The following is a 16,296-nucleotide window of genomic DNA, read 5'->3' on the forward strand; positions in this document are numbered from 1 at the left end:
ATACACTGGTAGCTATTGGAGGAAAGGAGATTGTGTTAGAAGGAAATGATTATTGTGCTCTTATTACTAAAGTTTCATTGCTTCCACAGATGTACATTAGAACCATAAAGTTAAAGAAACAACTGATTTTGAAGCATTATGGGCTTTCTATATTTCACTCAGCAAATGTTACTGTTGTCTATACTCACAAATGGAGAAATATTTTTGTTTTTAAATATATATCATGATATCTTTTGCAGAATTTAATTTTATTACTTATCTTAAATTATGCTACATAATTTACAGTGCAGTCCTAAAATGTATTATCAGAAGTAAAGTCCACCTGCCTTTAATGAATTCAATGGGACTTGATCTCAGGGAAGTGCATATAGGATTGCAGCTTCAAGGCACAATCCAACAAGACCTTTTCCTGAATAAGCTCCTTTGAAATGAATAGGAGCCCTGGCCATTTCAGAAGGGGTTCTGCCATTAAATTCTGTGATAAAGGTCTTACACTATCTTTAAAACATTGAAGTTGAAACTCGTTTTATATGTGCAGTAGTTTTTGTTTTTTCATAGGTAATAAGTTTTTTATTGTTTTTATATATGCAATTTTTTAAACTGTTTTTATATATGTGATTGTTTCTATATGTTCTTATTGCACAGTACATCACTATGAGATGCCTCATAGGAAATTATTAGTAAATTTAATAAATTAATAAAATATGCCCAGGCTGGGACCTGGTAAAGCCCCCTATGGAATTTAGTAGATGTTGTAAGGTAAACTGCTTCGTTGTGGACCATTAGCCCTCTTAAGGCATTACAGCTCCTACTTTTCTCTACACAGGAGCTGTGGGCAGAAATACACTGAGTAGCCTTACCTGCTGGTGTTTATGCAAAAAGCACAAACATCTGTAGCAGCCCACACATACAAACAACAGCTTCCAAACAACCTGGAACCTTGATTTCCCAACGTTCAGGATGTCATGGAAGACTTCAAACATACAAGCTGTACATGTGACATCATCAACATTTGATTTATTATCTCCCCTTCACCAACAAGTCCCAGGGCAGGTTATAACAATTTAAAATTCAATATTAAAAACAGTTAAAGCAGATTGCAATAACACACATCTCAGGTGTCAAAGCCCAGGGTAAAGAGGTGCATCTTCAGAATTCACTGAAAGCTGCATAGTGAAGAAGCCAGATGCACTTCTTTCAGGAGGGAATTCCACAACTTAGGGACTGCCACAAAAATGCTATTTCCCAGGCCAACGCAACCTGGAAAGGTGGAACTTAAAACCCTGGAGGGTTTGTACCGAAGGAAGTGGTATTGGAGTCCTAAGTCATTTAGGAGCTTAAATACATGAGCACCTTGAATTGGCAGCCAGTACTGTACAGTTGTTTTAGAACACGGTTCTATGAGTTTCAAAGTCAACTGCAGCCATTAATGTGGTCCCTGTATTCTGGACCAGTTGAAGTTTCCAAGCTGTCCTCAAGAGCAGCCCCATACAGAGTGTATTGCAATAATCCAATCTGGAAGTTACCAGAGCATGGAGTACCATGGCCAAGTCATTTCTATCCAAAAGGGACCATAGCGGGTGACCTTGCCATACCTGAAAATGGGCACTCTGAGTCACCAAGGCCAACTGGGATTCAAGACACAATGTTCACGAGGCAACACGTTTCACCATGATAAATGTTTGTGCCCTTTGTGCAGGCACCAGGGGGATGTGGCTTCTTAATGCATCCTCCCTCCCATATAGAGAAATCTGGGACATACAATGCCTGAAGAGGACTTCTGTTAAATGTAGGGATCCCAAAAAAGAAGGGGAGATTTTCAGAGTAAGTAATTTTCCAATACCACAAGTTACAGTATGTCTAGAAAACTGGAGCATCAATATAATTTCCTTCCTTTCATTGATACAAAAATCCATGCTGCCTTTGATTCAAAGTATCATGTGGTGCCTCTTAAGTACCAAAACATAATATTTTTCCTAATATATTAATGGGGAGGGAGTTCAGGTTGTGAGTAGCAGCTATTTTGAGTGTTACACTAATACTAACAATCAGCAAACCAGTTAATTTGAAAGATTTGCTCTTACGACCAACAACCACTTACTTTTACTGCAGCCAAATAGGTTGTGGACGTCCAAATTACTAGCACTGGGAACACAGTTGTCACATTTTGAGCCAGTTACAAATGGTTTGCACACACATTGTCCGGTAATAGGATGACAAGTTCCATTAATGGCTCCTGCAGGATGACAATTACAACGCTGACATCTATAAACAAAAACAAATCAAGAAAGTAATGAAAGCACATTAACACTTCAGTTAGACATAGCAGGGCTTAATTCTGTGGCTTTTCTCAGACACATAATTAAGCATTGCAGATGAAGAACCTTAGAAACTGGTCTGTAGTAGAAAAAGTAAAAACTGCAACCCATTTATATTAAAAAGTTCCATTCACGATCAAGTATGGTGTTTCTTTTACTTATGACCTAGACTTCTAGAACAGCAGTAATGCCCTCCAATTGTTAGGGGACAATTCATCCCTTGCTAAAGCGCCAGGGGGGTAGCTGTTCCTTTAGGGAGCGGAGAGTTGAATTGTGCTGAACATTTTGGAGGAGGGAAGGTTTGGCACACCTTATTTATGCAAGAGGTGTTTTCTTAACTTCCAAAAAAAGAGGCTCAGTTAAGTTCCATTAGTAAAAAAAGAAAGGTCTGCTCTTATGGGAAGCCTAAGGAACCTTCTGACTGTCTAAGACATTCCCAAGTGTATTGAGGACACGTTTTCAAACTGGATGGCAGTAGAGCGTCTGTACCTTATGGAAGCTGGCTTCTTCGAGTGGTCAGCTTGGCTTTGTTTTCAATTTATATGTTAAAAGGAAACTGTGGTGCAGTCGCCCTGATGGCCTATATCATGGCCTAGGTAAGAGTGAGAACAAATAACTGAGGCATGTATGAGTGAAAATTAGCCACAACTTTCTTGACTAACAGACATAGGCAGGGTTGGCAATACCTTGATTTAGTTCTAGATACCGCTTTCTACTTTTATTTTATCTGGCGTCTGTTGTTGTATTTTTTAATCTTTTACAGAGGTACCTCAGGTTAAGTACTTAATTCGTTCCAGAGGTCCATTCTTAACCTGAAACTGTTCTTAACCTGAAGCACCACTTTAGCTAATGGCGCCTCCTGCTGCTGCCGGAGCACAATTTCTGTTCTTATCCTGAAGCAAAGTTCTTAACCTGAACCACTATTTCAGGGTTAGCAGAGTCTGTAACCTGAAGCGTATGTAACCTGAAGCATATGTAACCGGAGGTACCACTGTATTATAAATCCTCAAGCTACAGCAACTGAAAGATCTACAGGTATAGGGTGGCATACAAATTTAATAAATAATAATAATAAAGCTGGATAAGACTGTGCTCTGGACAGTGGGCACCTTCACTAGTGACAATGTATTAACTAGCAGATGCAAATAACATTATGATCAAAGCATCTTGCAAACATGCCAAAGAGTACTACTGGGATTCCACCATATATTCCCCAAGCCAGAATGCAGAAGACTACTTGGAAAATCTGTGTTAGGCAACACTGAGAGGATTCAATGGTGCAGAAAAAGATACCCACATCACTGCTACAGAGTAGGTTCAATAGCAAACTGTAACCTGTGTTCACAAGGGACGCGGGTGGTACTGTGGGTTAAACCACAGAGCCTAGGACTTGCGGATCAGAAGGTTGGCGGTTTGAATCCGCGCGACAGGGTGAGCTCCCGTTGCTCGGTCCCTGCTCCTGCCCACCTAGCAGCTCAAAAGGATGTCAAAGTGCAAGTAGATAAATAGGTACCGGTCCAGCGGGAAGGTAAACGGTGTTTCTGTGTGCTGCTCTGGTTCGCCAGAAGAGCTTAGTCATGCTAGCACGTGACCCAGAAGCTGTACGCCGGCTCCCTTGGCCAATAAAGCAAGATGAGCGCCACAACCTCAGAGTCGGTTACTACTGGACCTAATGGTCAGGGGTCCCTTTACCTTTAACCTGTGTTCTGGTCAAACAGGTTGTGCAGGTTTTGAGGAAGCTTCAAAACCTGTGTTACCAGAGAAGATACTGAGATTTTTAAATGCAGTGTACATTATGAGTCATGATCCAGCCTTTTAAAAATATATTTTATCTACCTTCATGCTAACAGTTCAAATGAAATTTTAGAGACTACTGTTTTTCCTATTTTTTTTAATCAAGCAACTCTTGTTTGAAATAAAATATGTAAGGTTGCTTAAAATGAATTTGTAAAAACATTTCACATGCATTTGACAATTGCATCTCTCTCCTTTTAGCAAAAGAATTTCTTCAGTAACTCTTGCTGTGTGATCTCCTGAGTTCAACACCCTATAAAAGACCGATAAAAGCTAAGGCTGCAAAATAAGCTGCAAATTTGTGTTGTGGAATAATATTCCTTTGGGAATAAATAAAAAAATTCCCTTGGAAACTATAATACTGCATTTTCCCCTTTTATAATCAAGAGCAAAGGGTATTTCCCACCAAACTGCATTAAGTGTTTTCAACCACAGATTGCATACAATTCCCCCGTCAAACAGAGTTTCTGTTTAGACTATTAAATGTCATCATAAGTGTAGACAAGTATATAGAAACTGAAAGAGCTGCTATATGCTCAGCAGTTCAATATTTAGTACTTTATAATTTTGTATTGATACTTAGCTTCTACTCTTTTTGGAAGAGTTTAAGGTGTCTCCAAGAGTATATATTTTATATATATATAAAAGATTATCCCAAATATTTTATCTTCTGGAGGTCCTTAATATCACCCCCCCCCCGAGAATTTCAGTTTCTGTGATTCACTCATGACTCATTTTACACCAGAATAATAAATATATGATCTATGTAGCATGCTATGCAAACATTATTGTTTCTTTATTTCTACTTAAATTCTTAAAACAGTCCTGTAAAGTAGATGGATTATCACCCTTCTATTACAGCTAGGAGCCAAGAGTGAGAGATTACAGCTTGCTTACACGCCACAGTTAAGTGTTCTTAAGTAACACACTTAAAATGGTGCAATGGTGATTTTCAATGGCTTAAACCCTCCTACCTACACTACAGTCCCACTCCCGATTGGCACTCGTGACCGACTACTTATGGCCACTTCTGAGCATCAAATTTTAAGGGTTGTATCTAATGAAGTCATCTAATTCATGCAAGGACTTCCATTTCTTTAATGGGTCCCCAAATCTGTGATATGGTTCCCCCCAATCTCTGATCCTTCTTTTAAAAAAAAAACCCTCTGGAGCGATCCAGCACTCTACAATCAGTCTCCTGGCCAGGTACACTTCTTGAAAAGCCCATTGGTGGATGTCAATGTGTTATGCCCCAAGCATTTCAGGGACTGATGCAATAATGCTATAAATATTGCTTCTGTTAACACCAAACCTCTTTAGCAGGCTGTTTCTTTTCACTCCTGTATTTGAATGACTGGGAGGGGAAAAAAGGCTGGAAAAACCAGCCCAGTGCTGTGTGAATGATTAGGGAGGCAGGAGAGGATATATTATTTAATGATATCCTTCCTAACTTGCGCAAGCAAGTTCCATTTTCTAGCAGAGTTTCCCCTTTTTAATTACACAGCGATCAGCTGGTTGCTGACTCATCTGAGTCTTTCTATTAAAGATTCCTTCCTGGTAAAATCCCTTCTAATCCCCCTTAAAAAGAATAAACACAATAATCTGATTAACGTTAATATAAAAGTAGTTTACTCACAGATTCATTCAGACATATCCCTGAAGGCAGGCTTAGGTTACATAACAACTAGAACTATTCCATAAAGAAGTTAGTCCCAAGTGACTGCCACTAAGCAATCACTTCTCCAAACACAAAGCAACACACAAAATGGAGAACACACACTGATCAGAACACAGACCGTGTGCTCCTCCATGCTAGTACAACAAACCACATCCTCTTCAAGTCACATGTAGTGGAAGTCTGTCCCAGCTCAGGAGGAAACAGGAAATCTTCTCCTAGGGCTACAAAACATCCCCTAGCATGTCTACTGTAGGCATGTTGTACTTGACTGCAGTTTTACATCCCATAAGTGCTAGTAGGTCTGTTCACATATTTTTTGACGATGATGACAATATTGGAGTTCTTACCCACCCTTCAACAGGGCAAGTTGCCCCAAGATTAAAACATAGAAGGCAAATGTGAATTGCCTATGTGTTGACCCACCATATTCTGATTGTGAATTCACAATCAGAATATGGTGGGTCAACACATAGTATCAAGGGCCAGAATTACTTGCAGCTAGAAAGCATGCATGTTGAGGAGTATTAGGGCCACTTATCTCCCTTCCTAAAGCTGTGTTTCTTCTGTGCCCACTGTTGCTGTTATCATGCTCAGCCTCATATTTGTAGTGGAGATCTTTCTCCTCTGTGCTTTAAAGACCTCTGTCAACAAGCTTTCCCTCTAGCTGCAACACATGAAGAGGGCCAATATCTTCTCCCCAAGTTAAAATGGACCCCTATCCTTGGCTGGGCGATGGCTCTCCCCACCACCACATGACTGTTTCAATGCTGGGTAAAGAAAGACAAGACTACAGTAGGGGCTAATCAGAACAGAGAGCTGCTCTGAACTTCATTTAACAAGCTGATAGACTTGTTTGGCGGTCCTCTTGCTCTCAAGCTTGGGAGCTGCTCTGATGTGTGCCCTGGGGATTCTGTGCACAGGGATTGCACAGCTTACTTAGAAATTAGACTTGGGGGGATTTTTCACACCTCTTAGTTGTGTGGGTTTTTTGTCCAGGACATGGACAAAAAGAATAGAGAATTTTCCCATGTGACTTGCTTAGCTGTTTGATGAGCATATGTCCTCACCAAACACACATAATTTGGGGGGGGGGGAATTGTCCAGTAGCACCTTAGAAACCAACTAAGTTTGTTCTGGGTATAAGCTTTCGTGGTCTCTAAGGTGCTACTGAACAATTTTTTTTAATTTTTTAATTTACCGTATTTTGACTGCGTCAGACGGATACCTACCTGAATCTATAATTTTGAAAAGACAACTTTAACAAGTCAACTCTGCTCTGCAATGAACACTCACCTCCCAGCTTCAGAGTCAAATCCATAATAGTAGTCCCTGCAGTGGTCACATCTCTTCCCAGCTACAGAAGAATCTTGGCAAATGCACTGGCCAGTGAGACTGTTGCAAACCTCTTCTACTGAACCAGTTGGGTGGCATAAACAGGGAATGCAACCATTAATACCACGCAGAGAAGCATAAAATCCTGATAAAGAAAAAACAATGGTGTGAAAATAAGACCACTGTCATCTGAGAAGGAAAATTATGTAAAACAGCATTAAGAGCACTGATTTTTTTTTTTATGCTGTAATTATAATGTTTATCTTATTCTTCGGTTGCTAGTTTGTTAATAGCATTTTATAGATTGGAATTGTTTTACTGATTATTTGTTAATTATGTTATATGATTTATGCTGTACTTGAGATGTTCTGTTCTGTTATCATTATTTATTGTTTGTAAGCCGCTTTGGGATTCATTTGAATGGAAAGCTCCATAAAAATACAATCAATAAACTAAGTTCTATCCAGAGTAGACCCTAATAAATGGATATGAGATAGTTATGTCTATTAATTTCAGTGGGTGGTATTGAACTAAATTTTACTCAGAGCAAACTCAATGAAATTAATGGACCTAACTTAGTTGTGTTCTTTAATTCCAGTGGCTCTACCCTGAGTGAAACTTAGTTGAATACCACTCTGGATAGGACTAATATTGGATAAAACCCCACATTTCTAAGCCAGCAAAAACAGAGCAGTAATGTAAATGAGATATAAGTCCTTTAGTGTAGTAGAAATGAAATATCTAAAAGCGCAATAATATTCACATGTTTCTTGTTGTTGTTTACACAAACATGTACGGAGGTCATAGCAAGTCCCATAGCCAGCATAAACAGTTTGCTCTCTGTGGTTTTTGCTGTCAATTGACCATTAAAAAAAAAAAAAAGCTAAAGTAGCATAAATCCCTGCCTTTCCTTATCAAGGACAAAGGTGATTTACTATCCCAGGAAGTCCTGACATAATTTCTTTGCCTTGCCCGGCCTGCTCTCTGATTAAATGACTGCTACTGAGGGTCAGTGGGTCAGTAACACTGGGTATAGGGGTGGAGAGGGGCAGTCCTATCTATCAATGCAACAGTGGTACATCAGGGGACTAAGCAGCAGCAGTGTCCCTTCACCACCAAGATGGGATGGGTCGAGGCAGTGGCCAGCTTAAGGGAGCTGTGGGTTGGCAGCGGCAGCCCCATATGCCAAACCAGACCTAACTTGTCCACCCATTTCTCAGTCTCTTCCCCCAAGCAGCTTGCACAGAATCAGCACTTTTGAGATCCAGAGATATGCCCTTGAGTACATTATTTGAAATATAGTAAAAGAAACAACCACATCTTGCAACAGACAGTTTTTCAAGCTGGTTTTGTTCTCATTTCCTTACCTGGTTTACACATATTACACCTTCTTCCGTGGTGATGAGGCAGACAAACACATTGTCCATTGAGCTGGTCACAAACTGTTCCTGGTCCTGTTCCCAGAGGATCACAGTCACAAATCTCACAGCCAAGAAAGTTCTGAGTAGTGAGATTGTACGTATGAGGCATGCACTGACTGCACCGAAGGCCTGTGACACTAGCTTTGCAAGGACATTGTCCTGTTGATTTGTCACACAGAGAAGAGCTGTTTACTGTACCAGCCTTATCACAGTTACAAGGTAGACAGGCTAAGGAATCATTTTGCTGCACTTTGTAGTACCCATCTAAGCACTCACCACATCGCCGTTCCCCAAAGTTAGGCTTGCAGATACACTGCCCTGTGTGATGATCACACGCTGTACCAAAAACAGATCCTGCCATTTGACAGTCACAAGGCTTACATCCAAAAGCATCCAGCCCGTAAAAACCATCAATGCAAGCATCACAATGAAGTCCTTTGATATTTTCCTTGCAATTGCATTGACCAGTAGAAGGATTGCAGAAATTGTTCACAGACCCATGGATATTACACTGGCAAGGTTCACAACCATCGTTCTTTAAAGTATGAAGAAGTTTATATCCAAAGTTGCAGTGATCACATCTTAAACCTAAAGAAAGAAAGATCATCATTATAAATCAAATAAGGAAACTGAGCGGGGGGTGGGGGTGGGATATAAACTTTACATTCCTGAAGTTCCTTTGTAGGAATCCTTGAAATGGAAGAGACCAATAGGACATCTAGGCCAATTCCAATTCCAAACCACTCTGACCAGCTCTGGAACTCAAACAGCAACACACCGAAAGTAGAAGAACCACAGAAAGGTGCCTGAAGAACAAATTCTAGCCAATTCAGGGAAGCAACCCATGTTAAATACTTTCAACAGTCTAGAATAGAGAGTCAACAGCCAACAGGATCTGGGGAAAATTCCTTCCTGACTTAGAATATAGCTTGGCCAAGAACAAAATACAGTTCAAAGGATAGGCACAACTTACACATGAACAATGTCCCATCTCCACACCTGCAATCAATGATTAATCAACTCTCATATTAGAAACCAATTCAGCTGTAAATGCTAGGCTCAAAGACAGAGCATATGATGTGCCAGCAGGAGGTCTCAGATTTGGCCCCTGGCCTCATTATGTAGGGATAAAAAAGATGAAGACCCCAGAGAGCACTCAGTATAGACAATAGTACTGATACAATACTGGGCTAGATGTGTCAGTGGTGTGATTTAGCATAAGGCATCTTTCTTTGATACTATTACTATTGAATTCCCCACAACCTGTACACTTTGCAAGAGGTTTGCTTACATTATTGTGAGAGATCTCAATTTAACTCCTTTCTTAATCATGGTTAACAAACATCTGCTAAAGTTTACATATGTCTCTCCTTCCCCTGCCCATTTTTTACTGATTTTAAAGTAGACTGAAATCATGATTAATTCTGGGTTGTTTTTATATACATACATACATACATACATACAGTACATACATGTATAACCAAAACCGGTATATCAAGTCCACATGTTTCCCCCTTCCAAAGTCATGACTTTATGCTGCCTCAGGCATGGATTATGAGGGGTTTTTGAACTTCTATTTTTCATTCAGGAATTGCATTGTTTCTAATGTATAAACTGCACTACCAAAAAAATTAAATCCAGAATATAATTTGAGAAATGCCAACCCACATTTATGCATCTCCCTCCTTTTTATGTAATGAAAATAAAATTATTACCACCCTGTCATTGTTTAACTGCACCATACACTAAAATAAAATAAAATGGAAGTCCCGTGTTTTAACAAGTTCATTCTTTTTCCTAAAAAAGTTACATAAAAATACAAATATATATATTTAGAATCTCCTATGTAGAAAAAACATCTCCCCAAACGGTGGGAAATACATTATATATGGATAAAAACTGGAGAACTCCAACAGACGGCAAGTTCCTTTAGCAGTGATGAATGGCTCACCTAAGGCATATCATTTAATTTCAATAAGGAAAATAAAAAAGGACCACTATTGCCGCAAATTTTAAAAATAACTGTATTGTTAACAAGAATTATGACTCATTTTGAACTATTAAAATTGGTCTACATGGATTCATATCATATCAGTTTTAAAAATATGCACCGTGCTTATTTGAATATGCCATACATATTCCTGACAGGTAATCTATTCCTAACGATACTGAGAAAGGCCTACAGGGCATCACATTCAATGTTAACAAGTACAGGGGAGTTAGCACGCTTGGCATTTAATTCACATTCTTCTCCCTTTTTTATTCTAGATGAATGACCTACTTTAATAAAATTATTGGTGCTAATGTATTTTACCAGTGATAGGATCATTAGTAAGATTTAACAGTTGTGCTAACTCTAACAGCTCATGCTCCATAACATTGCAGCACTTACTTACATTTTCTGTTATCAAGCTTGTTTAAACAGGCACAATGACAATGGACTCTAAGGTTACTAGTATATCCAATTGTTGTTGTTTTTGAAAGTCAGCACATATATTTAAATAGCTGCACATGCTGAATACATAGCATTTCAGTACTGCTATTTTGTTCAGTAGTAAAATGGCACCCCAGTTCTCATTATATGGGTATTTGGGAAGCGCTATTATATAGTATATACAGATGATGCAAGCATTAAGTTTCACCTTCTATGGAAGTAAATAAGAAATCCCCACTTGTCCAAGAGCTTTGGATCAGCCTTCCCTGATGATGGAATAAAATGTACATATCTGAATTAGAATACAATGCCTCTGCTAGAATCCATCTTCACTCCTGTTAATAAAGTGCACGTCTACAGTCTGAAGTGGAAAAACTGAAAGTTGGGTGGAAATGGAAATAAATAAAAACTATTTTCCAGAGCTTTGCTTCCAGAATGAGTTAACCGTTTTCAAGTAGTATTGTTCTGTAGCTGACTCATGCTGATGCAATCAAATACTCAGCTCAAAAGTAGTACTAACAATAATGTCTGTGGCTTTTGGTTGGGTTGCTCAATACTACACTTTAAGACATCTAAGAAGCAACATTATACCAAACCAGACCACTGGTCCATCTAGAACAGTAGCAAACTGACAGCAGCTCTCCAAGGTTTCAGAAAGGCGCTTTCCTCAGCCCTACCTGAAGATACCAATGATTATTTTAATATAAGACTTTCTGCATGCAAATCATGAGGTTTAGCACTGGTTTCCCTGACCAGCTGACTATGACCAAAAAGTTTCAAATATTTCAGATTACCAAATACTTTCATGTGTTCCTGAAACAAGAGTGGAATCTGGGAGTCTGCCTGAGTACAGATCTTGCAACATGGTGGCAAGGTCCAGTATAGCCTCTAATTCCTGTTTTTTTTCCAAATTCCTCCAGTATTAGATAGTAGTGAGTGGGAGGACAAAGGTGGTGGGGAGGTTTGGTGCAAACACACTGGCAGGAGCACCATAATGGCTCTATCTATGTTGCACTAACATCCCTGCCACCTTACTCTCCACTCTTTCCTTCCCAGTATGAAGCAGCGCCTCTGCTGCCAGGAAGTCAGGTAAGTGCTGCCGGCCCTCCCTGCCATCGCTACTAGATTCCTCCATCTTCTGCATCAAGCAAAAGAAACCAATGAATATTTGAAAATATTCAGTCAAAGACATAAAGATTAAGGAATAAATTAGCACACAAAGTGTATGGTAGAAGAAGAAGAAGAAGAAGAAGAAGAAGAAGAAGAAGAAGAAGAAGAAGAAGAAGAAGAAGAAGAAGAAGAAGAAGAATAGTAGGAGTTTGGATTTGATATCCTGCTTTATCACTACCCTAAGGAGTCTCAAAGCGGCTAACATTCTCCTTTCCCTTCCTCCCCAACAACAAACACTCTGTGAGGTGAGTGGGGCTGGGAGACTTCAGAGAAGTGCGACTGGCCCAAGGTCACCCAGCAGCTGCATGTGGAGGAGCGGAGATGCGAACCCGGTTCACTCTTAACTACTACACCACACTGGCTCTCAAAGTACTGGTACTCAAAGTGCACATACCAAATCAGTAGCTATACACACTTAGTCTGAGTAGACAAACTTAACGTCTCCTATCATTTTCAGTGATATATTATTTACTGAGAAACAGGATATAATTTAAAAACAAGGGTAATTTTACCTAATATGAGATCACCATGTGAATAACAAAATAAGTTTGAACTGCTCAATGGTATTATGAAGTGTGACTGAACATCCAGCTATATCACTACTCCCTAATTACATGACAGAGATGCTTGTTTTCTGAACCTTTCCCCTATCACTGTGGGTGTCTTTTGTCTTGTGCTAACAAAGTCGTAGATGATGTACCTGTTCTTAAAATAATAAAGGAAGATTAGAGTCTACAAGAAAGTATTGCATATATTTCACATCCCCACCCCCAAAAAATCATTTTCCCCCCTGATAATAATGTCTCCTCCATCTCTACCCAACCCTGGTTTCCAGGAAATTTTATAACTCTACATTTGACTAATTATGCCACAGTACTCAGTGAAACCAATGAATGGTGGGAATCCTTTGCTGAATTTTGGTCAGTTCCATGAATGGAAGGCACCATTCATTGGATCCAACACATTCCACAGGAGATTATAAGGAATTGTTACTTTCTCTGGACACAGAAAAAAGCAATTGCATGAAGCTTGGGGGGGTTGGGGGGTGAAGAGTCAAACATGCAACCCACAACCTGCAGCCTAGAGCAGTTAGGTCCAGAATAAGCTTTATCACTTGATGCTGTTGATTATCCATAAATTGCACAAGTCCCCTGGGAATCAATGAAATTAAAGAGTAGTTAACCAGGTTTGCCCATAGGATTTCTCGATAAAATAGGTCTTAATAACGGGAAAGCTTTTTTTACACTTAAACACATTTAGCATCAATACATGGCACAGTTATTTCTGCAATGAAATGGTGTATAAATAGATACTAAAATACAAAACGTTATTTTAAAACCACATGTCTGGGGCATGTACAGTTACGACTCAGAGTTCCTTTCATCAAGAAATTTTCCTTGCATAATATTCTCATACATCAACATTTCAAAGTGTATTATATGCACTGTATATTTTGGGTGTTTGATAAATTTTGTCCTTACATAGATGTGGCTCCCCTCAAATATGCTGGAAATAATAAATTGCTATAATCAAATCTAATTTCTGGAAAATACCTTTGGGAATAGCAAACAAAAAAGCACGTCTTGTTAAAAAAATGATAAATAACACTGAAGGTAGTAGTTTATTATAATCAACTTGGCATTGAATTACAAAATTAAAATTATGTGGCCCTTGATAACTAACCCTAGCAATGTGTAAGATCTGTAGAATTATGTTGACATTTTGCATTTCATAGGAACAGTTCAAAGAATTATAATGGGGGGGGGGATGAAAAGATTTATCACAAAGGACCCTGTAGCGCAGAATATTTTTTAGTAGAAAAATCCATTTATTTTTGTCTGTTAAGGAAACTGACATAGAAACTATTTTGCTTAAAACTCATTAAGTTTATAGCATCATGTAAAAAGTGCTGTTTTCCTGAAAGAATCATTTGTGGCAGCAGTAAGCAAATTATATTATTTCTGTCCTTTATTATTACAAAGTGGTAGGTGCTCCTGTAACTACTAAAACCTACTAAATGTAGAATAACCCAAGGAGCTGATTATACTTTGCTTTGAGCTGTAATTGGGTAGGATAAATAAATACGCAACTGCATATTATTTAGTCAGTTTTCCGTTATTTCTCATGAAAAAGAATACATTTCACCTGATGTGTTTAAAAAAGAAAGAATGAAAAGGTTCGGCGCGTGTTTTTTATTTCTAATTTGTAGACAAAAGAAAGATATCTGACTGTAGATTATTGCCTTGCACCTACCAATAACATTTTCTTTACACTTGCACTGGCCTGAATTTTGGTGACAGGTAATATCTCCATTGACTGTCCCAGAGGTATTGCAGTTACAGGGGCTGCAGCCATCAGGGTCTGACTGCTGTAGATTGTAGAATCCATCCTGGCACTGATTGCACTGTCTGCCAGACACATGTCTCTTGCAATTACACTGACCTCCAATCTAAAAAGATACAAAAAGAAAAATGTTGAGGAATGATGAACTTATCTCCCCACCCACCCACCCACCCTGATAAACACTCATTAGCAACATGGGTGGGTTGGCAGGTTGGACAATCTTTAAGTGGGAACAGGGACAAAATAGTCCTCCATAGTTTATTCTCTAGCAGTTAACTCACCGTAAAATAAAACTATAGAAACTGTGAGAATAAAAATTCATTAGAATGACTTTAAGGAAGAGCACACTTTTGAAGAAGAAGAAGAAGAAGAAGAAGAAGAAGAAGAAGAAGAAGAAGAAGAAGAAGAAGAAGAAGGGGAGGAGGAGGAGGAGGAGGAGAACATGTTTAGCCTGGAGAAGAGGAGGTTAAGGGGTGATATGATAGCCATGTTCAAATATATAAAAGGATGTCACATAGAGGAGGGAGAAAGGTTGTTTTCTGCTGCTCCAGAGAAGCGGACACGGAGCAATGGATCCAAACTACAAGAAAGAAGATTCCACCTAAACATTAGGAAGAACTTCCTGACAGTAAGAGCTGTTCGACAGTGGAATTTGCTGCCAAGGAGTGTGGTGGAGTCTCCTTCTTTGGAGGTCTTTAAGCAGAGGCTTGACAACCATATGTCAGGAGTGCTCTGATGGTGTTTCCTGCTTGGCAGGGGGTTGGACTCGATGGCCCTTGTGGTCTCTTCCAACTCTATGATTCTATGATTCTAACATTGATGAATATGAATGGATCTAGTGTCAAACAGAAACTGGACACAAAGCATGCAAAATCACCACCAAGCACACAGAACCACAAAATACTAAACAGGCTTTCTGCTTTGAAGGAGTTCCAGCTCCAGGTTTTGGTCAGACCCTGTTCTGATTTCACTTCTTCACCACTGCCCATTTGCATGTTTTCACCCTCTAAACCCCACCCACACCACTGGCTGGAAGGAAAATGCAAATCAAGTCAAGGGGCTGCTTACATTTGTCACTGCTTTAATCAGAGTTGGGAAACCTTAGGCCCAATGTCTCCCTCCAGGCCTCTCTACCTGGCCCGTTGAACTCTTCCGAGATACACCCTCTCTCCCCAGGCCACCCCTCTCACTGCCCCTGCTTCACACACCCCTTGGGTGTTTTTAATAGACTAGAACACATCCTTGAACTATGGCAGTGCGTTTTGGAGGTTAGAGGGAAGGGTGTGAGTAGACAGTGATCTACTGTACAAAGGTGAGGTTATTATTCTTTGCCCCACCCACTCTACTTTTTGGAGTCAAGAGCAGAAAGTGGGTGGGGCAAAGAATAATAATTTCACCTTTGTACAGTAGATAGTGGCCCACCACTGGCATATGGCCCTGGAAGGTTGCCCAGAAGAGACAATAGAAAGGATCAGAGCCAGGTGGTTCAGGGAAATGGCAGTGGTGTGTGCCCAGTGATTCCAGCTCTTTACATGCACACTGTTTTCAAGACACCTTTATTTGAAATGTATTATGCAAAGATCACTCCCTGTAGTAGTAGTGACAGTGATAACTGTCAACAAAGTTTCGGTTTCGTATGTTTAGGCATTTGCTAAGTTATTTGTTACTTCTATTCTAGCTTTTAATAATATTAGATTATTAAGCTTTATTGACTCAATTTTTATATGCATTTTGTGAAGAAAATTTCCTTACAAAGTGGGCTATAAATATGTTAAACAAACAAACAATCAAAAACGATGAAGCAAA

General features: G+C 39.4%; 1 protein-coding gene across 7 annotated transcripts in view; it reads right to left on the reverse strand.

Moving 5' to 3' along the window:
* USH2A (usherin) overlaps window positions 1-16,296 on the reverse strand; it is a 425,043-nt gene that overhangs the window by 345,260 nt on the left and 63,487 nt on the right. For all 7 annotated transcript variants that reach the window (XR_014166233.1, XM_081903562.1, XM_081903561.1 and 4 more), the window contains exons 12-15: window positions 14,401-14,596; window positions 8,490-9,131; window positions 7,084-7,267; window positions 2,102-2,265 (exon numbers count right to left, since the gene is read on the reverse strand). Coding sequence is in view for 6 of the 7 variants with exons in the window: in XM_081903562.1 (XP_081759688.1) it covers window positions 2,102-2,265; window positions 7,084-7,267; window positions 8,490-9,131; window positions 14,401-14,596 (1,186 nt within the window). In the remaining variant the exon portion in view is untranslated. The remainder of the gene's footprint in view (window positions 1-2,101; window positions 2,266-7,083; window positions 7,268-8,489; window positions 9,132-14,400; window positions 14,597-16,296) is intronic.

This window comes from Podarcis melisellensis (genome assembly GCF_964234715.1).
Source record: "Podarcis melisellensis genome assembly, chromosome: 3".
NCBI classification, from domain to species: Eukaryota; Metazoa; Chordata; class Lepidosauria; order Squamata; family Lacertidae; genus Podarcis; species Podarcis melisellensis.